The sequence below is a fragment of the Centroberyx affinis genome, unplaced genomic scaffold, assembly GCF_046629955.1.
Source record: "Centroberyx affinis isolate AG114_WGS23_722 - 3 ecotype Tasmania unplaced genomic scaffold, CSIRO-AGI_Caff_v1 ptg002219l_1, whole genome shotgun sequence".
Lineage (NCBI taxonomy): Eukaryota > Metazoa > Chordata > Actinopteri > Beryciformes > Berycidae > Centroberyx > Centroberyx affinis.
In genome coordinates, this window is record NW_027280519.1 from 214,973 (window position 1) to 242,598 (window position 27,626).

The window sequence follows — 27,626 nt, forward strand, 5'->3', positions numbered from 1 at the left end:
AATAGGCCTAAGTAGGCTCGTTAAACGCGGAGGCCTGTTTTTATTAACAACTTCAGAAATAACGTTACTTTTTCGTTTATTATTATTATCATCATTATTATTGTTGTTGCTGTTATTGTTATTATTATTATGATTATTGTATTGGGTTAACTACAGATTTAGAGGCATCCTAGCACAGCTATAGTGCTACACCTTGGCACCCTGTCTTTACGAATTGCATCCAACAATTTAAAAGCATATAAATAAAAAATATTGTAGGCCCCTCACGCAGCATTTAGCATTATGAGGCCTCGACACAGACTGTCAGCAAAAAGAAAATCATCCAGGGCAAACGACTTGATTTGAGATGCTGTGTGCTTTTCTTAAGTTGCTGCTGAGTTCATTCCATCCAGGAAAAAAAACTCCATGTCAAGTTTTGTCCCCTTTCTCTCAAATTAACTTTAATGGTAAAATATATAAAGCAGCTCTGCTCGCGCTCTCCTCACATACACACACACATCATACACGAACCAATCAGGCGCGCGATAATAGCCTACACGTCTGTGCGAGCGCGCGGAGAAGCCGGGCGGAGCGGAGCGCGAGGCAGCCAAACCGCCGTCTGTCATTAACTGACTGGAGAGAGAGAGAGAGCGAGCGAGAGAGAGAGGGAGAGGGAGAGAGAGAGAGAGAGGGAGAGAGAGAGAGAGAGAGCGGAACCGAGTCAAACATAACGACCAGAAAGGGAAGAAGAAGAGTGCAACGGACCCCGAGAGAGAGGGAGAGAGAGAGAGAGACTGACAACCTTTGACGTTGCTCCCGGTCGAAACAAGACGAGCCGACGCGTCGACATGAGCGGTCAGTTTGAGGAAGATATCCACGACCGGGGCGAACGGAAGAGTAGTAAATCCCCCACGCTGCTCTCCTCGTACTGTATAGACAGCATTTTGGGCCGCCGGAGTCCCTGTAAAGTCAGGCTGATAGGGGCGCAAAGTTTGACGGGTCTGCCCGGGAGAGGCGAGCTCGACAAGACGGTTGAAGGTAAGAGTTGTTCCCGTTGGACTGGACTGCACGGAGAAGGCTGCCGGTTAAACTGTGAATATTGTAGCCGTTGTGGTTCTTTTGGAGCAGCAGGCTATGGGGACAGGCTATCAAATAAACTGGGCTCAGACTCTGTACACTAATGTAGCCTAGTTTTAATGTCAGTTGCTTTACATAAAACCTTTAAGTCAGCACATGATTTAGGGCGATTCATCTTTGAGCAAGTTCCAGCATGATAGGCTATGATAAATATTGTTGCTAGACTATATGCCTACAGCAGTTGAAGCAAAGTCTGTAGGCCTTAAAATATGAATCATCCAGAGAATAACCTGCACTTAGTCAACTTTCTTTGGGGAAAATACCCAATGGTGAGCTGAAAACACTCACGCCATTACATGCATGTGAGGCTTACTTGCTCCCCTTTAATGCCCGACGCTTGTAGGTTATTATTATTTTTACATCTTTGGCACTTTTCCCACTCAGGCCCAACGAAAGACCCCCTGTCTCTCGACACTGAGATGCACCTGCCACCCAAGCTCCGTCGGCTGTACGGACCGGGGGGGAAGTACCTTCACGAACACGGAGAAAAGTTGGACAGGGAGCGGCTCCTCCTGGACCAAGCCTGCGACAGCCTCAAAATCAGCCAGGCGCCGCAGGTGAGCATCAGCCGCAGCAAGTCCTACCGGGAGAACGCGTCTCTGAGCCGGGGAGAGGGCGACCAGAGCCCCGGGGAAGGCTCGGAGGACGGCAGCCTGGGACTGGTGGAGCTCGGCCCGCTGAAGTTCGAGGAGGACACGGGGAAAGAGGAGGAGACCTGCGGGGACGCGGCCGCTCTGTCCCCGAAGGACGAAGAGAGGGAAAGCTTGAACGCCGGGGACGGGGACGTGAGGGACGGGGAGGACAGTGTGTGTCTCTCGGCGGGCAGTGACTCGGAGGAAGGGATGCTGAAAAGGAAGCAGAGAAGATATAGGACTACCTTCACCAGTTACCAGCTAGAGGAGCTGGAGAGAGCTTTCCAGAAGACACACTACCCCGACGTCTTCACCAGGTCAGAGCAAAGCATAGAGCCTCAATTATTTAGATTCTGAAAAAAAAACCCTAATAAAATAGCCTAATAATAATAATCCTATTTTAAAAAAAAAACATTAGGCTATTATGTTTTACAATTATTATTTTTTATCATTATTACTAATATATTATTATTAGTAGTAGTAGCCTAGTAGTTGTAGCAGAAATAGTAGCAGTATTATTGCTATTATTTTGAATGCTCTTTTTTTTTTCTTTTTTTTTTTTTACCAGTTATTAAAACAAAAATGTTTACAAATTATAACTGAAAAATGCTAAAAAAAAAAAATAAATAAAAAAAATTGACATTGAGCCTACTGCAAAAATAAAGTGGCCTAACAACAATAACAACAGTATAACAACAACAATAATAATAATAATCATAGTAGCTTAATAATAGTAATAGTAATAGTAATAATAATAATAGTATAATTATTATTATCGATGGCTATATCAAATTATTTGAAACAAAATCCACAGGGAAACTCACAAAGAAATAAAACATACATCGTACATCCTAATAATTTAATGCAGTGAAGGTGATAATTAATTATATTTATTTGTGAATAAACACTTCCAAGCTTACATAAAATCCCCCCAAAAGTCCCAGTAATTCCAGACGTCTGTAACTGGACACTGTGGAGTTCACACATCATAAAATGTCCAACACCATACCCGTGCCTTGCATAAGTGAACACAAAAGGTCTAAGTGGCAGCACTAAGGTCGTTTTGTTACATGTATCCCTTCCTATTGTTACAGATGGCAACAATGTAATTCTCATGAGAAAAATTAGCCTGTGCTGCTCACATTACCTGGGCATAATGCGGATACATTCAGCCCAAACTCGGGGCCTCCTCAAGCTCAAGGGCAGAAGTACACGCACGCGCGTAAAAACACGCACACACACATACACACGCACTGGAAGCTATAGTTTACAAAGTTTACATTTTCTGAGGATAAGGGGAAATATGCAGGGTGAAATGTTATTAGCCTATATTAAGAAAAAAAAACTGAGCATTTTTTTAAGCAACATATAGGCTAATATATTAATCAGACTTTACAGATAAATTAGCATTTTCATGATAACCTGCAAAATATGTAAGGGTTTTTAATAAAGGGTGTTATAATACTGAAAAAAACAAGAATCTATATCTTCGAGTTTTTGCCACTGGGATTATTCATATCTTCGAATCGATTTATTTTAAGGCGACTTGTAGGTCTAATTTGCGCTGCAAACCCATCTTGTAGTTGAGGGAACGTCAATTGCTTTGTGGCAGGCTAGTTTAGATGTCATTATTTCAACCATTATGTTGTTACAGTGACAAGCCTAGGCTAAAGAAAATGTAACAATCACTAGGCCTATTTCTACCCATTCGTGACAGGGAAAATAGAATATGGCTATGGCGTCTTTCTGCAGTTCATGCCAGGAAAAAACGAGCCTATTTTGGTCGTCTATTGTTGACAGTGAACAACACAGGGGACAAAACAGCAATTCTACATTGCTCCCAAACGATGGCCTGTAACCTTGAATCTTTTCTTTCCTTCTTTCTGTCTTTCTATCTTTTTTCTTTTCAGAGAAGAACTCGCAATGCGTCTGGATCTCACCGAGGCCCGTGTGCAAGTAAGTGGCCTTCTATCTTTATTTGAATAGAGAAACCCACGACTCGTAAATCAAATAGAAGAAAACATCCTCTAATGTTTTATGTCCTCTATAAAATGTTCCTCCTACACTGTGCTGGATAATAAACGCTGATATGCGTCACTGATTCAGGATCGACGATTACGCACGGGCCAATTTGAGACAGTAATTTATTACAGTAAAAATGTGTTAAATGGCCCCAATCGCTGCGCAGGGAAGGTCTTTCCTGTTATTGAATGTTATTACACGCGATCTGAGGACGTTTTAGTGGCAATTAAGCCGACGCTGGCGATTCATAAAAAGCTCACTTAGTGCAGAAGCAAACACTGTCTATTCCTGGGATAAGATGGTGTTTGAATTCCCATCACAGGGGAGAGAGAGGGGGCGAGGCCGAGAGATGTGTGTGTGTGTGTGTGTGTGTGTGCGTGTGTGTAAGAGAGGGGAAGGAGGGAGGGAAGGAGAGAGGGAGAGAGAGAGGGGAGGTGGCAGGGAGGGATAATGCTATTTGATTTCCCATTATGTGATTGCAATAGACCTGCATTGATCCGATGCTTTGCACTTGGGAGCGAATGAGAGACCATTAAAGGTGTTTGCTCCCCCCCCCTTCCTCCCCATCCCTCCCTCTTCTTCTCCATTGAAAGCGTGGCTTGCATGTCGAAACCCCGGGCTCATAACCAGAGAGACAGTTCAAACACGGTGGAAGCTCCGGGGTTATGGCCGACGGTAAAACAACAGATGTCTCTTTAGGGACCGTAGGTGAACAAATCACTTAACGGGCGCCATCAGGAGGTGATAAAAACTCATAAATTCCCGAGGGGCTATGTAATGCTAAACAGCCCTCCGGGAATAATGTGTGTGTGCGCGTATGTGTGTGTGTGTGTGTGTAGTCACTGTCGCTCAAGCTCGCTCGTTCAATCACTTTCCTCATGTTGACATTTTCCTCATTGTGAGAGCCCCGTGCTTCTGCAGTGCAAACTGGGCAACAGCGGATGCGTGGGAAAGTTAAATACTCTCTTGGATGGAGTCAGTTGTTCTACATTTCTAAGAATTTAATTTAAAGCGCATTAATTGTTATTGGAGCCAGTTCAGCGGTTATTTTCTCGATCTTTTGTTAACACCGCTCTTAATTATCTCTCCCCACCCCGAAGCCCATCTACAGGGACGGGGGTTTAATTAGACTGAAAGTAGACTAAGGGACCGTGAGCGCCAGGGTTTACCTTGCATGTAATTACCGTTGACTTTCCGCCTATTGGCCACCACCTGAACTAGAGGACTATTAGTCTACACTGACACAACATTCAATAGAGTCTACTCATGGTAATTAAAATGGAAAATTGTTACTTTGAAGTGAGGGGTTGCAAATAAAGTTAGAGCTTTAATTATTTATAGCATGAAAAAAAAAATTGCATCACAACTGAGCAATAGCAGGTGCAATCATATGCCAATGACTTGTTCCTAACTGACCATCTTCCCCTCTCATCTCTTATCAAGAGTCACTAGGGAATGGCCTCTTTATGTATTGATTCTTCCATAGCCTTTCTTAACTGCTTTCTGTCTGTTTTTGGTGACTGAAGGAGCATGCATGAAGACTATTTCGATCACTAGAACCTTTTTCTTTTTTTTTTCTTCTTCTTTTCATCTCCCTGCTAGCGTCATCACTAGGCAAAGCAAAAGGGATGGACTTGTGGTAGCACCTGCTCTCTTTAATCTGTCTGGCATCCTGTCTGTTTCCCCTCAGGTGTGGTTTCAGAACCGCAGAGCCAAGTGGAGGAAGCGTGAGAAGGCCGGGGTGCAGGCCCACCCCTCGGGCCTGCCGTTCCCGGGCCCCCTGGCAGCGGCTCACCCTCTCAGCCACTACCTGGAGGGAGGGCCCTTCCCTCCCCACCCCCACCCGGCCCTGGAGTCCGCCTGGACGGCTGCTGCTGCCGCCGCCGCCGCCTTCCCGGGGCTGGCCCCCCCTCCCCACAACGGCTCTGCCCCACCCCTGGCCACTCCGCTCGGCCTGGGCACCTTCCTGGGCACGGCCGCCATGTTTCGCCACCCTGCCTTCATTGGACCCACTTTTGGCAGGTGAGCTGCACGCAAAGATCTATTCTGACACTCCCTTAGACTTGATGTCTACCCTTTACACTTCTTATATGCCATGCAACACCCACCTCTATCGACATCTGTACACATCTGTACCTCACATTTATCCCTGTACTTTACATGTAGTACTGTAAATGACAACAATAGTGTAGTCAAGGATGTGCACATGTAAATGCAGAGTAGCAACTATGACTTTAAAATATATTACAAATACCCTTTGGCACATCATCCAACCCTGATGACTGATGAGGTTACAGCATGCCCAATTAGTCATTTACCACTGCATCACTGTTTATCTCAGGCCGCGTCTGATTATATACGGCATGTGTTATATTGTTAACCGTTCAAAGCGGTGTGTGTAATCGCTCTGTCAAATGCCTCTCAGTGTAATATCCAAAAGTGTGATCCTGTAAGACAAGCTGTGAGGAGGGGTGGCACTGCACACACCATATGCTCTAATTAGCTTTTAATTACTAATAACCCTCTGTTCTCCATCTTATCTTATGAGTAATGTGAGCATGTAGCAGAAGAAATAACCTTTTTTTTATATCACAGTTGTGGCCAAAATATGGAGGAACACTGAGGATATTTTCAAATGCCTGAGGGGCCATTAAAAACTGATATATTAAAGAATAAAAATTAGCAGACAATATCTTTTTTTCCCTCTCCTCTATTCCAAACCAATACTGCCAAAACACACACACACACACACACACTCTCTCTCTCTCACACACACACACAGCTTTTTGAGTCAAAGGGTCAACTGATTTCAATGCTCTCTAATGTGCTATATTTGAGGAACAATGAGGCTATGTCAAGACCCAGGATTAGCTTGAAAACTAACACTTACATGTCTTTCCTGACCTTTTTGAATGAATAAATTAAACTTGAATATCGGGTAACAACTTATTTGGATAGTACAGTGTTGACACTCAATTATCAGGTAACAAAAAAAATAGATGTTCAGCAGTGTCACTTTTTGTGACACATTATAGTTGCTTGATAGTAAGTTGACTATCAGCAATGGACTATCCAAATAAAGTGTGACTGAATATTGGTTCATATTTTTAGCAGGCAGATTTGCACTATATTGCAGATGGTTAACATTCTCTCTCTCTCTCTCTCTCCCAGGCTCTTCTCCAGTATGGGTCCACTGACCAGTGCTTCCACCGCCGCAGCTCTTCTCCGTCAGCCCGCCCCTCCTGTGGAGAACCCCTCCCACCCGGGCCCCGTCCTCCCTGACCCTTCCTCCTCTTCCTCCTCCTCCTCCTCATCGGCCGCAGCGGACCGCAGGGCCTCCAGTATCGCCGCGCTGCGCCTCAAGGCCAAGGAACACTCGGCTCAGCTCACCCAGCTTAACATCCTGCCCACCGGAGCCCCAGGGAAGGAGGTGTGCTGAACACTCGACCCCAGCTAGGCCTCTCTCTCCTGGGCTTATGTCCCATTCCATGCACCCCACCACCCTCCCCCCCTCACCTTCATACCTCTGGAGGCTGGAGCAGTAAGCTCATCCTGATGTCCCTTGCTCACCACCCCTGATACCTCATGTTTCCCCAACAAAATAGCACGACCAAATTCAAAGAGCACTGGCTAAAGTGTGTGTATGTTTGTTTGTGTGTGTGTGTGTGTGTGTGTGTGTGTGTGTGTGTTAGGGAAAGTAGTTAGTCAGATAATTACTACTATTGTAACATTGTTTCACGCTGAATAATACCAACATACACGCACCCACACACACCTTCCTGAGTCACACGGTCCACTGATTTCAATATTGTTTTATGCTCTTCATGTAAAGAACAATAAGGGTATTTCAAGGCCGACTGTAAAAACTTGATCAGGTTTAATCTTTTTTTTTTTTTTTATAATTTGGATAGCTAATAAATTAAACTTGAACATAGGTTAATATATTATTTATAGCAGCCATAAACACTGTCATATTTAACATAATTGCATTATGATCCATAAATATCTAAAGTTACATACTACTTGAAATAACCCCCATAAGATGGTATGCCACGTGCATGCAGGTGCACACATAGCAAATACACACATGCTTGCACACACACACACACACACAGAAAGGGAGAGAAAGAGAGCTGAAGAGCCACAGGGGAACCAGACTTTTAGAAAGGATTCTTGTGCTACTTCAAATCTGGACAACACGAGTGCTCGACATAATACTGCTTAATCTGTATGCATTGATGTGGGCTGAGCCGGTCTGCGTCAAAAGGCCAGTTGGAGGAGGTCCCCCCCCCGAACCAAAGGAAAACTGTCCATAGACCTTCCATAGCCTTCTCTACAAGCCTCACTCAGTCTCTACTCCTCGCCTGTCCACCAGTCACTCTCAGCACCACGACTGACATCTGACTTATTTGGAGTTGTTTTCCACTTCTAAATATCTCTGCGTCCGATGTCACCAACACAAATTCCTGTGCATTTACTGTAATTGGCGATTAGCGTATAGGCCTAATTCTTATTTTATTTTTTGTTTGTTTTTTTCCAGACGTATCCAGCACTTTCACTATCACATTTCCGCTGAGTTTGACTACAGGACATGCAAGCGAAGTTGAGATTTGAGTTGTGTCTCTTATCGTATGGCCTGACTGTGTGAGAGAAAAACTGTACATATTGTGTAAAAAAAAAGAAAAAAAAAAAAAGACAAACGACAAAAAAGGATGATTTTCAAAACAGGGTCGTGTATATTTCAAAAGAGACCATGTTTTGATAAATTGCACTTGGTGTAGTGTTTTATGAATGTCGCCCTGTGTAGAATTTCACCTGTGTTTATGAATTATTAGGTTTTTAGATAATTATTTATGTCAAAACTTTTTCCCAAGGAATCGAGTGAAGGACAGGTTTTTTTCTTATTAAGTGATTGTACGTTTCCTGGTTTAATAATGCTAATTTGAATAAATCACATTGGTAAAATGAGTTATCCTTTATTATTTCAAATTCCTTTAGGACTGACATAGGCCTAAACCAGGAAAAATAAACTATGTGAAATAGAATATTATAGAACTATTAATAAAAACTGTTATAAAGAAATTGTGTTTTCTGTCTTACATTGACGTAATTAAGAATAATTTTGGACGATATAAATTCTTAAATAAAATTCTAATAAAAATGACTCTGCACTTTTATGTAGCTATAGGACTCAATTTTTTTTAAAATGTGGTCAGATGATGTTTTACTAATAACAAATTTCACTTTATAGGCTATGCCAAAATATTGAATCGCCTTCTGGAATGTGAAAACATACAGTTTTAATGCAAACTCTAACTTTAACAACATATTGTCTCCTGTTCAAAACGCCTGATGCAGGCCAATGGAGAGGGATGAAAACATTTTGGAGGAGGAATTTAGCGCTTATTGCAAATGGGCCACCTAAATAAGAGAAAAAGTATTAGGGCCCTAAATGGCAAATATAATTCAGTGCGCTGCGTGCGTCAAGCCTCTTCAGTGGAGTTGACAAAATACAGACCATATATTCATGAGCTTAATCCCCAACATGTGAAACGCGCGACAAAGGCGAGGGTTTTCAATTAGATCGCCCACTTTATCCGGGGGGCCCCGTCACAAAACTTCCTTTAAAATCTCTTAAAGGCGCTAAATTGGTCTTAACATCTGTAATGCCGTGTCGATGGAAGCGAGTCCCCTTTGTCATTAATGAAGTAACAAACCACTTTATCAAAAGTCTTTCTCTCTTCACTCCCCCCCACCACCACCACCACACACACACACACACACACACACACACACCACCTCGTAGAGTTAATTCCCCCAAATCCCCCCCATTGGATCCCACTACTGATGCAGGACTATTACAGCAATCAATGGTTATTCTCCTTCGTTTGACCCATCCATGGTGCCCGACCAAATCGCGTGAAATTACCCTGCGGATTAATTTAGTCCCCGCTTTTTTTTATTGTCTGCGTCTGTGAAAAACCTCTTCTTATTCGTCCAGCCGCCTTGTTTTACAGGTCTATAGGCCTATACACCTGTTAATCACTCAATTTACTCCAAACAAGCAAGAATTAGATCAGATGAGGGACTGGTGGGGGGAGAGAGAGAGAGAGAGAGAGAGAGAGAGAGAGAGAGAGAGAGAGAGAGAGAGAGAGAGAGAGAGAGATGCTATAGTCAATGTAGTCAATCTGTATATGAATTTATCTTTGCATGGGCTTCCACACACACACACAGCACCCACTCTGCCTCAGCCTAGTACGCATGACAAGCTCACCCAGCTGCTCCGTGGAGCATAATGCAAGAGGAGAAAAAAAAAAAAAGATAAAAACCAATTTTCTCTTGTGCGCCCAACCACCATCCGCGATGTGAACTCGATGTTTTTAAAATTCCTATTCTTTTGCTCAAGCCCAGTGGAGCGTGTGTTTTTTCCTATATGGCCCTATAGGGTTTTGATGAGATTGTCCGGGGAGTTTTAATCTTATTGTGAATATAACTAATGAATGGCAAACCAATTTGTCCCTAATATCTGGGGAATGCCGGGCGCGGTCCGGGAGGCGGATGACCCGCTGAGAACAGGGCTTAAACTTTCTTTCCAGCGCAAAAAGGCGAGAAAATTGAAATGCTGTCGCAGGGCAATGGCTCTGGATTTATAAAGTCACACTTGTTGGATGCGTAGCCTGTGTTCTTTCATTCAAGACACGGCCCGGTCGGCCTGCAGGATTAGGCCCCGAGACTCCTTGGCAATATTGCATGAATGATCATCATAATGAATGTTGATGTAAAAGGGTGAATAGCTGCATGGTCCAATCATAGGGTGTTTTCTTGCAAATTGACAAAAAAAGGGGGGAGGGGGGGGAATCTGATCTGCATGAATTGGTGGATTGTGCCCATGCATTGGGCCGTAATGCTCGTGCCCGCCTCTCATAATACAGGTGTCCAGAAAATGCTCTCCCCAACGACGGGCCCATTTTCATCACTGCCATTCCCTGCTCCTTCTTCCAGTTGTTGGACTGATTTGGCCTGTGATTTGGTCGGTGATTTGGATTCCCCTGGGCCTCGTTTCTCCCACCACGTCCCTTCTGAGAGAATAGGCCCAATCACTCCATCGCCTCAGCCGGATCAGTCCTCACTCAGTCCCCGGGAGAGGAGCTCTAAAAGGCGCTTTGATGAACAGCCCCCCCCCCCCCCCCCTCCCTCCTGGAGGAGACCGGGCGATGAAAGGCCTGAATAGCAGGGCCATGGCACTCCGCTCCCCTTTCGGATCGCCCCTTAATTCCCCGTCTCTCTTGCTCTCATCCAATTAGCTCAGTGTATTAAGCGGTTTATCGTCTCATAACCGCCCTTTCAGCTCCAACAAGGGAGACACTTTGCAATAGGACCAGCTCTCCTTTTGACACCCTCTCTGGTGCTTGTATGTTCCACCGCGCTATGAATAATAGGGACAGAATGGAGGACTAATTCCCTCATCAAAGCCTACCTTGTCCATCGCTGGTCAAAACGACAAGCAATAAAGCTTAACACGACAATACAAAGAGACTTGTTCGACCTTATTAGCTTAGCTGGGTCGAATTAATGCAGAGACTCCATTTGACTGGGCTTACTCCAAACTAGGAGGACAAAATGGGTCCCCCACATTAAAAACCTGCACCACACAGCTTGGTGCTGGGAGAAGCAGGCCTGTTCAGATCTACAGTATGAGCAAAAACAGGCTAAGCAACTGGGGACTGGTACTGGCAAGAAGTACTGAAGCTGATGTGATTTAATAAATATGTAAAGTTATAGGCAACAGGCTATAAATGCACCAAGACACTCTTTCTCACACACACAGCATGCTCTATCCATTGCATAGTGAATCATGGTTTAAGTGTTCAGCCCACTTAAGGTTGCCTTTGCAAGTCACAGTGGTTTAAAGTGATTTGTGAGGCGTGTAGTGTTTATGGAAATGGAACACTGCAAGATGGAGTAAAAATCCCCCCCCCCATCTGTATTTATTAACACAAAAGAGAAGGATTCTTGGAAAAATGGTGAAACACTCCATATAGTGTAGTTATAGACTGAACTTCAACCAGAGCTGAGAAAATACATATTCAGGAAAATGGTAATCTCCCATTAGAAATGAACAGGAGCTGTGTAACCACTGAAATCATGTAAAAACCCGGCGAAATCCCATCTGTATATTTAAATATGGTTTCAAATGTTTTATGCAGCCGAGGGGCGCTTGATTTAACTAGGCTGACACTCCAACAGCATCAAAAAGGGGGACATCACTTACAAAATAAGAAAAAAGATGGGTGCTTGATTTAAGTTTTTAAATATACTGTAGATATTTTCTTTTTTGTTTAAAGATTTTCATTGCATTTCTGCTGCATTATATAATGTGCAGTAGTAGGAAAGATGGATGAGGGGATGACAACTACTGTATGTCCATCTATCTTTCTCCATCCATCCATTTCTCTATCTATATTTATCTATCTCTCCATCTACCACTCCCAATCCTCCACTCCATCGCAAATAATATCACATAGGCTTAACATCTTATCCATTTCGCTTTTTATTGAGGTTTCAGTATCAAAAGGTTCTCATCAATATCAAAATACCCAATCTGAAATATTCTAGTTATCACAAAAAAAAAAAATCATTACCTAAACCCTCCTGAGCAATACAAGTCGGATACATAGAAAATTACACGCATTAAAACACAATCTGCACAGAGAAAAAAAAAGGAGTGAAAGGGATGAAATGACATCACTTAAACAGAGGCAGTGGAGGAAAAGGAGATCAGCTGTTCGATACGGAGACAAAAGAGCGAGGCAACGGCGCTTGTGGCCTCCCTCGCCCCGTCACTCCCACCACCTTCCTTACTCCTCTCCCTTTCATTCTCACTTCTGACACAAGCAGAAGCACATGCACATGCACACGCACACACACACACACACACTCTTTCAGTGTCTCTCTCTCTCTCTCACACACACACACACACACACAAACTCACTCGGGATGAATGGGGGTAATCAGAACAAGTGTCCGATCGCTGCAGGCATCCAGTGGTCTTAGTGGCCGGGGTCCCTATCATTGGCTAATTACTGGGCTTTGGAGTATACTGGCTGCTCTGAGGACAAGTCATTTTTGCGCACACACACACACACACACACACAGGCAATAACTACCCTCCCCACTCTCCCCTATACCACCACACATACACAATGGACAGTCATTTAGGTCTGATTGCTTCCCCCCTTTACCATACAGAGTCGGGGCGACAGGGTCAATGAGTGAGTGACAGTCTATGACAGTCTGTCAGTATGTGTGTGTGTGTGTGTATGTGCACGCACGCAGTGTTTATTTGAAGGACTTGGAGAAGGGGGAAGATGTGATGGGGTCTTTAGCCATATCTTAACAGCTCCTTAATAGGCCCATTAGATACAGGAGAGCTGATATGGGGGTTAGGAGGTCATAGCGAGCGCCTGTAATCGCTCCCATACAAGGATTACCACCTGTATACGCACAAATACGATCATTTAAAGCAACGCTGCTATGTTCGTACAACAAAAACAATCAGAGAAAAAAAACAGCTGTGGTTTAACATGAGAAACATATACAAACACGTTTCTGACACCCTTCTATGCGTTATCAGTTGAGTTGTGTTTGTACAGAGAATGAAGTCCACCAGAATCCGGTCCCGTTTATGTCACCAAAATGGAAGAGGCGTGTCTTCGGTGCCTCGGCGCTCATCCTGGTTGGACGCTCCAGCTGTCGGTCAGATGTCGGAGCCTTGTGGGTGTCAGTGAGCGGCGTGAAGAGGAAGGTGAAGGGGCGTTGTGTCTTCGTGTGTGTGTGTGTGTTTTTACTTGAGGGAGGTGAAGGCCTGGAAGAGTTTGGCCAGGTTAACCTCCGAGTAGCCGCTGGAGGTCAGGGCCTTGTCTGGCACCTCCTTCAGCCTCTTGTACACCTCCTTTTCTGCTTTCCACTGCTTAGCACGAACTGGGGAGAGAGCAGCACAAAATGGGAGTTATCATTGTCAGCCTCCAACTGGAAGATAATTCAATTCTTCAACTGCGCCAAAGTCAATACTGCAGCCTATTGCGGTTCAGAGCTTGGTATTATAGTGTGCATTTCAAAGTTGTGAACAATTCACTCCTGGATGACTCTCACCCCCCTCCATCCCTATACTTAAGATCTCCCAAGTCCTACGATGAGAGGAGAAGAGAGCAAGGCGGCTTTGTCTTTTTAGTAAAACACTTTGAGGAGCGTTTCACCCTTAACTGGAGAGCTAACAGATCCACGCTTTGTCAGTAATGCTATCACTTTGAGGGTTGGGAGGGGGATCATGGAATTGGACCAAGGGGTCGATGGCAACACACACACACACACACACGGACACACACAGGACCATAAGATCGATAGTAAAGCCCAATGAGAGCATGAAGTCAATATCATGTCTCTGTTATCCCCTCAGGTGGGCCGTAATAAGGCCAGAGAGAACACTGTGAGCTACTATCCTGAGCAGGGTTGTCACCCAACCAAAACCTTACAATATAATATCAAGTATTACATTAGATCAAGTATCATGAAACCAAGCCATAGCACGATATCACAGCAAAGAATAGAGCAAACTACTTGATAATTAATAGTTTGTTGACTGGAGCAGTCCTCGATGAAGCAGGCAAATGGAAACGAGCGAGCTAACCAAGTCTCGACTAGTCTGAACTAGTCATCATAGCCTTTAAAATACAGACGTTGGTACTTATGTTTGGTCCATGTATTTTGATGCTCATGATACTTCAGCATCTCTGGTATCACCAGTATCTTCAGGGCTTCGCAATGACATTCTACAACAGTATTGAGTATTGTGCAATGCAACCCTTACCATTGACAGGCAGTGAGTGTGTCTGACATAAAAATAATAACAATAAAAACAACAAACACCACCGCTAACATTGTTGGGGAAATTTACTTTTACAAATAATTAGTTATTTACTTTGTCACGTACCTTCAAAAGTAACTAGTTACTTTACAAAGTTACCCTTTGTTAGAAGTAACTCATTTGAGTACATCTGCATTACACACTTAAAAAAAAAACTTAAAAATGAAACAATATGAAAGAAAAATAAAAGGTAATAACATTTTGAGTTTTAAAAGTAATTAATAACAGATTACAAAAATTGCAAAACTAATGTGTTAAGTTACTAGTTCCGAAAAAAAGTAAAAAAAAAGTAAGAGAACTACTCTAGTAAACACCCCCCCCCCCCCAACACTGACCACCAACAATAATAAGAGTAATGACAACAACAATCATCATCATCCTTAATAGGGTAATTTTCAAAACAATTACAAAATGCTATTAGGAAACAAACAAAAACTTGCATTTAAAACAGGTGACTTTGTTTGCGTGTCTGTGTGTGTTATCTATCCAGATCCTATATACACATAAAGTATATATAAATATATATATATATATCTACACCAATTCCTCCATCTGGCCTGCTGTCAGGTCCATGCCATCTCCACAGCCCTATCTCCTGTCCTGTCCTTCCTGCCCACTACATTAGTGGCTGCTGGATAAATACTAGCCCACTGACTGCCCAAGGGAACAAAGGTTAGATACACAGAGATCAACAGTAAGGCAGGGGTGCGTGCACACACACACACACACTAAGAGATACACAGGGACGACTGATGGTAGTTAAACACTTAAAAAGCATGCACACTCACACACACACAGTCATGGTAACTAAAAAACATCCATGCGACAAATAATCATCACACACTTACGCACACACACAGACACACACAGTCCCACACAAATAGGCTGGTGTGGTTGACTTAAACTATTACCAGATAATCCGCATCTCAGCAAGGACAGGGATGGAGGGAGAAAGGGGGAGGGAGAAAGAGAGAGAGACAGCAAGAGAGAGAGAGATAGAGATAGAAAGAGAGAGAGAGAAAGGGGCAAACTAGTCTATTTATCTGAGGAATAGAAGGGGGTGATGATGCATGATCAAGCGAAAGCAATCATGTCATCATTTCTGAAAGGTAGGAGAAAATAATTCCCCCCCCCCACTTCTCTCCTCCCTTTCTCACTCCTTTCTCTTTTCCACCTCAATCACTGTATGGCGAACAGATAAAAGAATGATTTAAGAGTCACAGAGAGGAAAAGAAATAGAGAGAGACCTCGCTGCAAGTCGGAGCACAGTAGGGAGTGCAGTTCAAATAAATAGCCTCCCTTAAAGAGAGAGTGCGGGGCGGAAGGAGAAAGGGGAGAGAGAAGACGGGGTTGCTGGGAAGGCCAAGACGCAAAAAAGGGAAAAAATAGAGTGAGTGAGTGAAAAAAAGAAGAAAGCAAGAAAAGCCAATTGGGATGGGGAAGACGGAAGATGACAAGAAAAGCAGACAAGCGAGATAGAAGGCATACATACATAGACAGCAAATCTACTCTCTCTCTCCCCTGTAGCTTTACATTTAGAAAACTTGGCCTATCTAATTGCACTGGACAGAAAATTGTGCCTGATGTGGCTTGTCTGATGTAAACCCAGACACCATCTCTCTCTCTCTCTCACACACACATTCACATGGACTCGCACTCAAATGGACACATACACATACACACCGACTACTGGCACAGTGAGTGTATCAGGGGTTATCTTTGCTCTAACTAGGTGTTGTCACACACTCACGCACACTCTGGCGGTGCCGGGCGCGAGTAGATCGGGGCTCTGCACGCTCTAACTAGGTGTAAATACAATAACAAGCCTGTAATTAAGTGAGCATGATGAAGTTAATGGAGATCGGCCATTCCGTCGGCCGCCTCCATGAATATTCTATTAGGCTGGTGGCGACGGGCAGCTGGAATAGCAGTTAATTTAATCACCACTCGGAGCACAGGGAAACTTCTTTGTGTGAGTGTAATTGCACAGAATGAATAATTGATTTGACAATCGCACCCGCGGATTTTGCCACCCCGCTTTGTACCGCTGGAGAAAGGGAGGGAAGAGGGAAGATGAGGAGAGAGAGAGAGAGAGAGGCAAGAAAATGGAGGGAGGGGGTAGAGAGAGAGAGAGAGAGAGAGAGAGAAAGGGAGGCAGGGATAGAGTGGAGGAAAGGAGGAGGGCAGAAAGAAGATGGAGAGAGAGAGATAGAGAGAGTGAGAGGAAGAGGAGTGGGAGGGTAGAGGAGCACAAAATGCAGAGCGCTGGAGAGGTGGCGGGGAAGCTGTCGGTAAATGGATCATTAGAAAAGCGCAGCTCAAGGACAATTTATATTTTATCAATGCGGCAAAATTACATTATTGCTCACACACGCAATCATACTGCCCACACTCAAGATTGAGACCTGGAGAGGAGGGGGGGGGGTTTCAGAGGGATGGTTGTGGAGGGAAGAGAAAGGCAACAGATAGATTGAGGAGGAGGAGGGAGGGGGGGTGAAAAGAGAGAGAGGGGAGGAGAGAGGGAGAAAAGAAAACTGACATGAAATGATTTGAAAGTCATTGATATGGGATGTTTCCAGCTAAGGAAGGGACAGTATGTTTTGTCAGTGTGTGTGTGTGTGTGTGTGTGGAACAGGGGTGTGTGTGTGTATAATCTATTAGAGATCTCCTGCAGCGGGCGAAATTACCTCCATGTTTTACTCAGTCGCAGCAATCAGGCACAAAAATGCAACGTACATGTAGATAAGACGAAGGCACACACGCATGCGCACACGCACGCGCGCACACACACACGCACACATACACACGCACACATACACACACAGAAAGCAGAGATGCACTGTAGGACTGCAATGTGCACATCCAGTCTGATCAGATTTCAGTCAACATCGACTCAGTTAGAGCCCTTTTATGTTGAGTTATTTTACTTTAACACGTGCAAGTGTTCAGTACACGTGTAAACACATATTCAGACGATTCAAAACGGCTAGGCAAACCACACACACTCTGATTTCATCAAAATTACATTGCAGTATAGATGCTGTGGTTTACTAAAAACACAAACAAGGTGTGAAAGCAATATTTCATATTTCACATTTCAACTTTTAAAAGCACATACCCTCATGATTGTATGAAAAGTCAAATGCCAACATTGGCTGTCCTGGATACCCGTTATATTTGGAAAACCTAGTCTAGACTAGACATTGATAAAAAAAAAGATTCTGTGTCCATTATCATATATTTCAAGACAATTTTACCTGATTACATTCATCAACACCAAAGCTCAAAAACACTGATCTCTGGTGCACATTGGTGTTTAACTGATCATGATTTCACATTGTAGTGTGTGTGCTAAAAAGTTTAAATGTTCTACCAAAGCAAAGTACCTTTCAAACAAAGCTCTCCTCCACCAGCAGAAAGTCTAACAGAGTGTTGTAGTGGCAGTAGTGAAATCTGGCAACTGCTATACACTATATAGCTTATAAAGCTGTATAGTGATGTGACTGTGAGAAAGACAATGTGAGAATATAAACTTGACATAATCTACACACAACTGCAAAAACACAAATGTGTATCGGCATATACACAATCTCCCACATAGAGAGACACTCTATGCACAGATACACACACAAAGTAGTAGAGTGTATAGGATTGTATGCTCTCCTCCCTGTAATCTGAGCAGTGTGGCCCCTGGGTGTGTAATGTAGTAATATGGGGTATTACTGCCCCAGGACCGAGGGATAACACCTTAAACCTATACTTTACAGCAGCATGTGTGTGTGCGTATAACATGCATCCTTCTCCATTTGACAAAAGCAGAGGTATGTACTGCATTTACGTGTGTGTGTGTCTGTGTTGGACATTAATCATCTGGTGGAGAGACTGGTTTGTCAGTGTTGAAAAGAGCCAGTAGTTGGGTTTTAGGGTTGTGTATCAGAGTCAGACAGGACTGCTCAGTCATATGAACATATATACACTCACCGAGCACTTTATTAGGAACACCATACTAATACTGGGTAGGTATCAGCTTTCAGCTCAGTGTCAACCGGCTACCAAAGTGACATCCACCTCAAGGTTCGACGTGTTGCATTCTGAGATGCTATTCTGCTCACCACAGTAGTAAAGAGGTTATCTGAGTTACTGTAGTCTTTCTGTCAGCTCCAACCAGTCTGGCCATTCTCCTCTGACCTCTCTCATCAACATGGCGTTTCTGTCCGCAGAAATGCTGCTCACTGGATGTTTTTTGTTTTTTGCACCATTCTGTGTAAACTCTAGAGACTGTCTAGAGACAGTTTCAGAAATACTCAAACCAGCTCGTCTGGCACCAACAACCACGGTCAAAGTAAATGAGATCACATTTTTTTCCCCATTCTGATGTTTGATGTGAACGTTAACTGAAGCTGCTGACCTGTATCTGCATGATCTTATGCATTGCACTGCTGCCACATGATTGTCTGAATGGATAATTGCATGAATTAGCAGGTGTACAGGTGTTCCTAATAAAGTGCTCGGTGAGTGTATATTCAAACACCCATCCACACAGGTGCGCACACGCACACGCACACGCACACGCACACGCACACGCACACGCACACGCACACGCTTCCATACTTTTTCCAGAAATCGGACCTTGACATCTGGGAAAAAACTTTCACAATAGCCTCCTAGTGGTATATACAAGTAGGACGTGCGTTTTTCTCTGCCACTTGGTGTCACGAATTGCGAAAGTGTGTTACCACAAGCGGCAAATACTGCACTGCACCGATGTTGGCAGTCCAAGGTAATAATCAAAATTACCAGTTTTATTCATAGAAATACAATCAGCTATTTATAAAAAGTGAGTAATGTCTGCTTCAGTGCAGTTACGGTTGATTTTAAATTAATAAACATGAAATATTTTGGATGTGGGCGTTCTAACGAGTTAAACACTTGACCACTTCCAAGTTGTAGCAATGAGATGTCGTCCCGTTCTTTTGCTTATTCCAATATGACCTGAACGCGGCATTAGATACAGTGATGTAGTTGGTATTCTATTTACATTGGCTTACTGACAATTTATATTGGCTTTAAACTGGGTTCAGGTAGGTTTAGCCACCACTACAATCCTACACAGGTGTACACAAGTGTTTCACTTATTTTGTGGCCCCACAGTGAACCTGTAGAGAACCTGTAGACTTGTTGTGAATTTTAACTCTGTAGATTGTTGGGCTGAACAAAGCCAGTAGTGGAACAGTATTGGGTGTAACAGACAAGACACAGCCACATCCTCTGTCTCTCCCACAGATTTTGGGGACAATGCGGGGACACCGGTGGACTTAGTGTTTAGAAAACCAAACCACTGACAGGAACATGGACGATTTGATCGCCGGGGCTGACAGCGCAGAGAAAAGAGCATCGTACTCACTTCTCCAGGGCTGACAGAGCCAGTAACAAGTAAACATGGTGGTGTCCGGTGACGGTGGAGTGGTTAAGTGGCTCCGGGACCAAATGTGCCCCTGTGGGGCCTATGATCGAATCCCTCCAGAACCTTGTCTCCTGCATCTCTCCTACTCTGTGAAAGTAGTCAATACCACATGGTGCACTGGACCAATGCACAAGTAGACACTCACTACACTTCCCTCTATAGTTGCAACCATACAGAATGCCATGTAGCGCAAATGCACATTGCTATTGAATCTAAACATGTAAAGTGATATAATAATAAACTTGATTTCTCTTACATATTTTCAAATGTCCATATATTGCACTGTATGTAAGGAGCTGTACCACATGTCAGGGAATTGACTTTGTCTTCTACACCTATTGGTGACATTATTGTACTTGGCAATTACAGTGCTTCTGATTCTGAAATACTAAGGTGAAAGCACGGCCTAACATTTTTTTTTAAGAATAGTGAATCTGATGTGGCCTAGCATTTCGTCTGGACTGATTCCTGGAGACAGAAACTGATCTGGTAGCAGCAGACTGTCAACTGACTGCTGCTGTCACAAGTCGCTAAACTTACTGCACAACCACATACCATGTAGTGTATGCTTAACCCTCACTCGCTTTGTGGCCATCGCTGTGCTTCTACATAGATGACATGTATACAGTGCGCTCTATATGTACGGTAACCTGTGAGAAAAATCGTCAAATTCCTAATGGCTATCCCACTGAAAGATAAAGTGTTGTATTATATTGAGTTACAAATACCGACTGAAACCCAAGAACACAATGCCAAGAAGCAGACCAAAAAAAATTGCAACGAACGGGAACAGAAAGAAAGGAGGCAAGTCAAGAATTGATTGGCGATGATTTCCCGCATCTAGGAAAAGATAGAAATAAAAGAAAGCAAAAATCGAGGCTATAATCATGTTAGCACTCCTTCCCTTCCCCCCCTCCTCTCCACTGCCCCAATCCCTCTATTTCAGCTCCCTCCATCTTCTGAGTGGTCATCTGTTGATTACACGTTATATTTACCTCTGCTGTCTCGCTCTTTCGCTCCCTCACTCCGGTCCTGGCTGGCACACACACTCGCACAATTCAGGCATACATACATAAATAACATACATACATAAATATTTAATCAAATAAATAAATCACTCGGTCCAGCGGCCCTTTCTAATCAAGTGACATCAATCAGGGAGGACTATGGGGAAAGAGGCCTTGTGGCTGACGCCTACTGAGCGCGCCCAGAGCGCTGGAGTAGCGTCTATTTGGGTCCAAGGGGGGAAATATACGCTCCATGTCCCATTATAGGAGAAGGGCTATCCTTTCGTCAGCGCGCCCATTACTCCCCCTATCATTTCCCCAAATCTAAAACCTGTTTTCAATCAACACAGCCAAACGAGTGCCTGTCCAAGAGGGGGAGAGAGAGAGAGAGAGAGAAAGGAGAGAGAGAGAAAGAGGTAGAGATGGACAGTGAGGGTAGGGGTAGAGGGAGAGAGATGGAGGGCTCTTTCCTTCTTTCTTCCAGTGATTGGAGCGTTTTGCATTCTGTATGTGTGTGTGATTGAATCCGTCTCCTAAATTAGGGCTGTCGACTCGAGGAGCTGAATGTCCTTAACCCCCCCCACCCCCCCATATCCAATGCCCATAGTCCGCTCGCTGTCTGCTTGTGAGTGTGTGTGTGTGTGTGTGTGCGTGTGCTATCAATGGTGAATATTGTAAGTGCAGCCTGTGTAAAAGGTTTAAGTTGAGCCATTGATTGCTAATGCTATGGTGTATGTGTATGTGTGAGGTAGTATTGTTAGGACAGCAAAATGTCAACTTCAATTTCTAGCAACTTGATTTCAGTTTCAAAGGAGGTAGTGTGGAATAATGACAAAAACAATAAAAAAACGAGAGAAAAGGAATGATTTCACAACTAATATTATACAGAACTTAGAATGAATTAACTAATTTTATGAATCTATATATTTTTGAAGGGTGGGCACAAGAAATACCAATAGAAAGCAGTACAATCCTATAGCAGTACTGCGATGCTGTGCAGAGTGTGTGTGCATGCGTTCTTACTTCTGTCTTCATTCTGTAGTACTTTGGCAACTGCATGGTCCCAGTCAAAGATGAACCTGTAGAAGCAGAGCTGGTTGTACAGGGCCTTCTCAGAGTACTGTGGAGAGAACACACACACACACACACACACACAATTAGAGCAACACTACTTGTACAACACAAACCACTGCAGCATTGTACCATCACACACACAACCATGCCAAAGCCAAACAAAACCAAAACCTGATACACTCTCAGATGAATACTGCATTATGGCAAAAGCTTTGTTGGCTCATGGTGTATGGTGGTCTTGACGTAGGCAATGTCTAACTTTTGTTTAGAAAATTCACCTCAAACAGATCCAGCTAATAGAAGAGCTAACCCCTCTCCACTTTCTTCTCCCCTCCTACCTGCTTTCTCTCCTCATCTTTTCCCTCTACTTTCCCTTTCTCCTCTCTCTACTTTTCCTGTCTTGCTTCCTTCCTTCTCTCTTCTCCCTTTCCTGTCTTCCTACTAATTACATTACATAGTTTTGCATTACAAAATTGCATTACAAAGTTCTTAATTTGTGCCATTTTATGATCTAATGACTGTGTATGAGTGTCAGCCAAATGTGTAAAAATCCAAGTTGTTAATATTATGACAGGGTAAGAAAATGTACAAAACAGATGAATCTATTTAGTTTACCAGCTTGAAAAACAGGTAATTTGGATGAGACTCAACCAATGTGTACCCCGCTAGTGTGTCTACTCTGCACCTCCCTAAAACAATCTCCCTTCCTCTCCGTGACATAGTAAAGCCAGAAAACAAATTTGCTTGCTTTGTTAATCTCCATTGCAATTAACTGGAGCCGCCCGACAGCCTGCCAGAGGGAGAGAGATAGAAAGAGAGACTGAGAGGATGAGCGAGACAGAGTGGTGGGAGGGAGAGAGAGAGAGAGAGAGAGAAAGGGGAAAGATACAGAAAGAAATGAGAGGGAGAGAGAGAAACAGAGACAGAAAGAAAGAGAGAAAAAGAAAAGAGGGGATCGGGCCTGAAATACCCTCCCTCATAATAGTTTGTTGTGATAAGCCATTGTGAGAGAGGCATGCGAACAGCCGAGGCTGTCAATTTGATTAGCCATTATACTGCATGTTTAATTGCAGTTATTGGCTCGTCATTTCCCTGCTACGCTGGAGAGGGCACGCTACGCCCCGACCCCACACTGCCATCAGGTGTGTGCAGAGTGCTTTATTATTACCACCAGGAAGAAGCCCCTGACAATTCCTCTGTGTGTGCGAGTATCTGTGTGTGTGTGCGCCCATTATACCTGCCAATCGGCAATGTGCGTAATTGTAATTTCAGTTTAACTGCTGTCGCATAATCAAGTGGCAAGAGTATCTAATGCAACTAAATGCAGACTATACATAGGTACAGTGTCTGTGTGTGTGTGTGTGTGTGTGTGTGTGTGTGTACACGTGTGTTTAATGGCTTTCTATGGCTGCCCACATGGCATGCACAGCTGTTGACCGTTGATGCACTGCCTGGTCAACAACCAAACCATGCACATCCCATAATGGAGCCTCGGTTACGGTTGCCAAGGTTGAACTAGCTCGGTCGGCACAAACAGCACACACCACTTCTTCCTCTCGAAAATAAAACGCACACAGGCACACACACTCGCGCACACATTCAAACAATATAATGCTGATTGTGGGCGGGCCAGTTGCTGAATGCGGATTGACTGACAGGTGTCAGAAAGGCGTGGCTAAAATGTTACAGGGTCGTTATTGAATTTAGAGCCCCTCAACCCTCCCTCACACATACACACACACACACACCTACCTTGTCATTCGGCTCAGCGCTTTGTTCCTGCACTGACACCATTTCAATTTGCTCCACAAATCTGCAGCATTTTCAGCCTGACTGCCTAAGGAGTAAACCAGCTGTGAAATTGCCTCTCTCCCGGGAGCGTAGGACCCCCCAGCCCCCACCTCGAACCCCTTGCTCCTTTGCCTCCCTCTTCCCCGACTGACTCCCACCTCCCCGACACCCCAACGCATGTACGCATGCACAAACACACACATACAAACACAGTTAAGCCTCACGGCAACGGGAGACGCGTGTGTGCGCGCATGGGAAAGAAAAAGAGAGCGAGAGAATGGTGACAGAGGATGAATGGAAGAAATGAAGAAAAAATAATGAAAGGAAAAGAAGAGGATAAGTCATACAAATGGGTCCAAATCACAGAGCAACAGTTTAAAATGGCCCGCCACAGCTCACACAATAGAAGGAGCACTCAGACTTCCTCAGTCTTAAAAACACCTGACTCTATCCTTTAGGACACACACACACACACACACACACACACACACACACACACACACACATCTCCGACCTCTGAAGAACTTGGTGCACTAGTACAAGTACACAAGTACAGTACTACTGCTCAAGTATACACTAAAGCAGTTAATGAAAAGGTAGAGTCAGACAATATGTATGGAACGACCGACAACAGTAAGGACCAAAGAAAACAAAAACACACCACGCTGATAATGGATGTAAACTACAACTATGCAATTCCCTATCTTGGATATGGCTTAAATGGGCAGTGGATGAAAATATCACAGCACCAATAACACAAACAAGGCCTCGGTGCTATACACTTTCCCTTGTGAACCTGCTCTTCTGCAGCTCTGCCGCAAACACGCGCTGTAAATACTGAACCTACAATATCCAGCCCACACATAACTGCAGCTGCAACAAGAGAGAGGGAGTGAGATGGGGAGAGAGGGAGAGAGAGAGATGGAGAGAAACAAACATACATTTCTCCTCAGCTGTGAGACCACAAGGCTTTAAAACTCTTGAGCTTTTTAGATGCGATGAGCGTTATTGCCGGTTGTGGTAGTCACGCCGATCGGCTTCACAAGACACCATAATGAGTCAATATATGTAAATCGTTACTAGGCAAACACGGCGGGAAACAAAGGCATTTAACTGGTGCTCTCGCCCGCAAGCCTCCAACGATTCAGCACCGGTAATTTCTTCCCATTGAAAGGCATAATTGCCTGCTATTTGAAGATATTCATGCTCAATTTTTGAAATTAATTTCAATTGGGGGGAAATGTAGAAATGTCAGCTCCAGTGAAAGGGATTTGATTTCAATTATCCTCGCTCAAAGGACTGTGATTTCCAAATACACTTAAGCAAAATTATGACAAGAATTTTTGTTCGGCGAAATTCAGTGTTTAAAGAGCGATTAGGCGATAATGGGGCGGCTTTGAGCCGGCAGTGAATGCAGCCGTCTCCCTCTGAAAGGCACTCAATTATCTCTGATTGCTCCCGCTATAATGTATCAAATAGAGATACCTGCTATTGCCGTAATTTGTGTGAAAATTAACATGCTGCAATTTCCACTAGAGGGAAAAAGGGAGCTCTAATGGGCGCCTGAGCATACATCAATAAAACGAGGGGAGAAAGAGAGAGAGAGAGAGGGAGGGTAAGAGGAGGAGAGAGAGAGCAAGCCAGGGAGAAAAGAGAATGAGTGTAAGAGCTAAGGAGGGACGGGGAGAGAAAGAAAGAAAAGAAAGGAGCAGGGAAAGAAAGCACTGAATAAAGGGAAAGAAAAGGAAAAAGTCAGGACAGAGATTTGAGAAGGGGTGAAAAAAAATAGCTTATTTGAGATAAGCACTGGAAAGGGAAAGGAGAGCGTGAGAGAGAGGGAGAGATGAAGAGCGTGAGAGAGAGAGGAAGAGAAAGAAATTTAATTTACTGAAAATATTACAAATTGCACCTGTGCATAACTCCCCCAAATTACCAACCAATCAAGGCAGAGTGCCTATTACTCTCCCATTACATGGAGATCAGATCACGCTCTGAATCTGTGTCCAGAGAGAGAGAGAGGGAAGAGAGAGAGAGAGAGAGAGAGAGAGACTGATGGAGGGAGGGAGGGAGGAGAAAAGAGGAGAGGCAACACCCACAGCGATGGTAAATGTAGCATGATGCAAGAGAGAAAAGGGAATGGAGAGTCACAAACAAGAAGCTCCTTTAACAGAGCCTCCGCTGGGAACAAACGTTTGGCAGAAAGAAATATTCAGAACATTTCCAGTGCAGCCTAGGAGTTACTCAACATTTGAAACACAAAGAGGAAACCTTGATTGTCTTTATGGGGTGATGCCGATATTAGGCAGATATCGGCAGATGATATGTGCGAGTGTGTGTGTGAAGGGAATGCAAACAAAGTGATCCAATATTCAAAGACTTTGGCTGAAACACAGCCAGGAATGGCCGCTTCGAGTACTCTTCATTGTCAGCGATGTGATATGTATGCTGCTCTGTTATTAATCTTCTTGCTACTAGCTTGCTTCAGACAACAGTGCTACTGTTGTTAGCTAAAAAGTTAATGCTAGTTTAATATGGTCAAGGACACTTCAGCAGGGTAGATATTTGTTGCCATGGGGGCTTGAACCTGGCTCTTTCTTCACACTTTAATGCAGGACTAACAAAGTCAACATCATCTTCACTGTACTTTAATTGAAGCAAAAGTTTCCCCAGCCCCTCAAGTTAGAGCCCTCTACTCTCCTTTGTGACCCTCTTTACCCGTGGCAGCTACTGCAGTCATGATATCAACCACCCCAGTCAGCTAGAGGTAGGATACAAGGGGCAAGACCTTTCCCATTTTGCCAGAACTCCATGTCTATTAGCCCGTTGTCACTGAACGGGAAGCTTCTGTAGTGAGAACCGGCCAGGACATACAGTAGGTGGCTCCAGGGATGGGTTCCCTGTTTCAGTTTCCACTGCATTTCTGTGAAGAATCCGCAAAGGTCTGGAAGTGATGCAAAAAAAGCTGCAGTAACGCTGGGGACATCATTAGCAAAGTGACGCTGTAAACAACAAACAACACCGCAAAAATGGAGGAGACTGAAACTATCATCTTATTTGTAGTATCTTTTATTTATTTAAATTTATACTCTAACTTTATGCTGTGGTTGCCTGTCTGCTGTTTTTTGTATAGCCCCTTCAATGAAAACCTCCACGATAATCATAATAAAGATTCCAGTAGTGACAGTGCAGCCAGGACCTGGACAAGCCGGCCAAGGACAGTCAGGAAGCCCTGCTAGCTCCACCCAAACATCCCTGGTACTCGCAAAGGTGCCTGCTCCTGAGGTGGAACGAAATTTAGCTCCAAGAACTATATCCTGAACTTTTCTGCTGGTGGAGAATGGAAACACCTTCAGAACCTGTGAACACGGTTTGATGGCACGGCGCAGCACGGTACAATACTGGAAAATGGCTACCTGTCTCTCCAAGCACTACACTCCATTTTCGTACACTTTCTTCACTGCAGTTTGATTCACAAGATGGTACATTAATACCATCTTGTGAATTAAAAAAAAGAATAATAAAATGATTTAGTACATTGGCATTTAATAAAAGGATGATTTTCCAAGGAAAGATTTTGACATGCATCCATTTGCTAA

At 43.9% G+C, this 27,626-nt stretch overlaps 2 protein-coding genes across 2 annotated transcripts in view; one reads left to right on the plus strand and one right to left on the minus strand.

Moving 5' to 3' along the window:
- The first annotated feature begins 827 nt into the window (after positions 1-827).
- arxa (aristaless related homeobox a) lies at positions 828-7,209 on the plus strand. Its single transcript, XM_071532595.1, has 5 exons — positions 828-1,017; positions 1,501-2,065; positions 3,659-3,704; positions 5,461-5,792; positions 6,942-7,209. Exons 1-5 carry the CDS (start codon positions 828-830, stop codon positions 7,207-7,209), a joined length of 1,401 nt encoding a protein of 466 aa, XP_071388696.1.
- Positions 7,210-12,341: 5,132 nt separating this feature from the next.
- pola1 (polymerase (DNA directed), alpha 1) overlaps positions 12,342-27,626 on the minus strand; it is a gene marked incomplete at its 5' end in the record, with an annotated part of 30,397 nt that continues 15,112 nt past the window's right edge. The window contains 2 exons of the mRNA XM_071532589.1: positions 12,342-13,751; positions 22,189-22,285. Of these exons, the coding sequence (XP_071388690.1) occupies positions 13,615-13,751; positions 22,189-22,285 (234 nt within the window). The remainder of the gene's footprint in view (positions 13,752-22,188; positions 22,286-27,626) is intronic.

Coding starts and splice junctions, on each gene's coding strand:
- arxa (XM_071532595.1), top strand. CDS start 828: ATGAGCGGTCAGTTTGAGGAAGATATCCACGACCGGGGCGAACGGAAG. Junction 1,018..1,500: donor GCTCGACAAGACGGTTGAAG/GTAAGAGTTGTT, acceptor TTTCCCACTCAG/GCCCAACGAAAGACCCCCTG. Junction 3,705..5,460: donor TCACCGAGGCCCGTGTGCAA/GTAAGTGGCCTT, acceptor GTTTCCCCTCAG/GTGTGGTTTCAGAACCGCAG.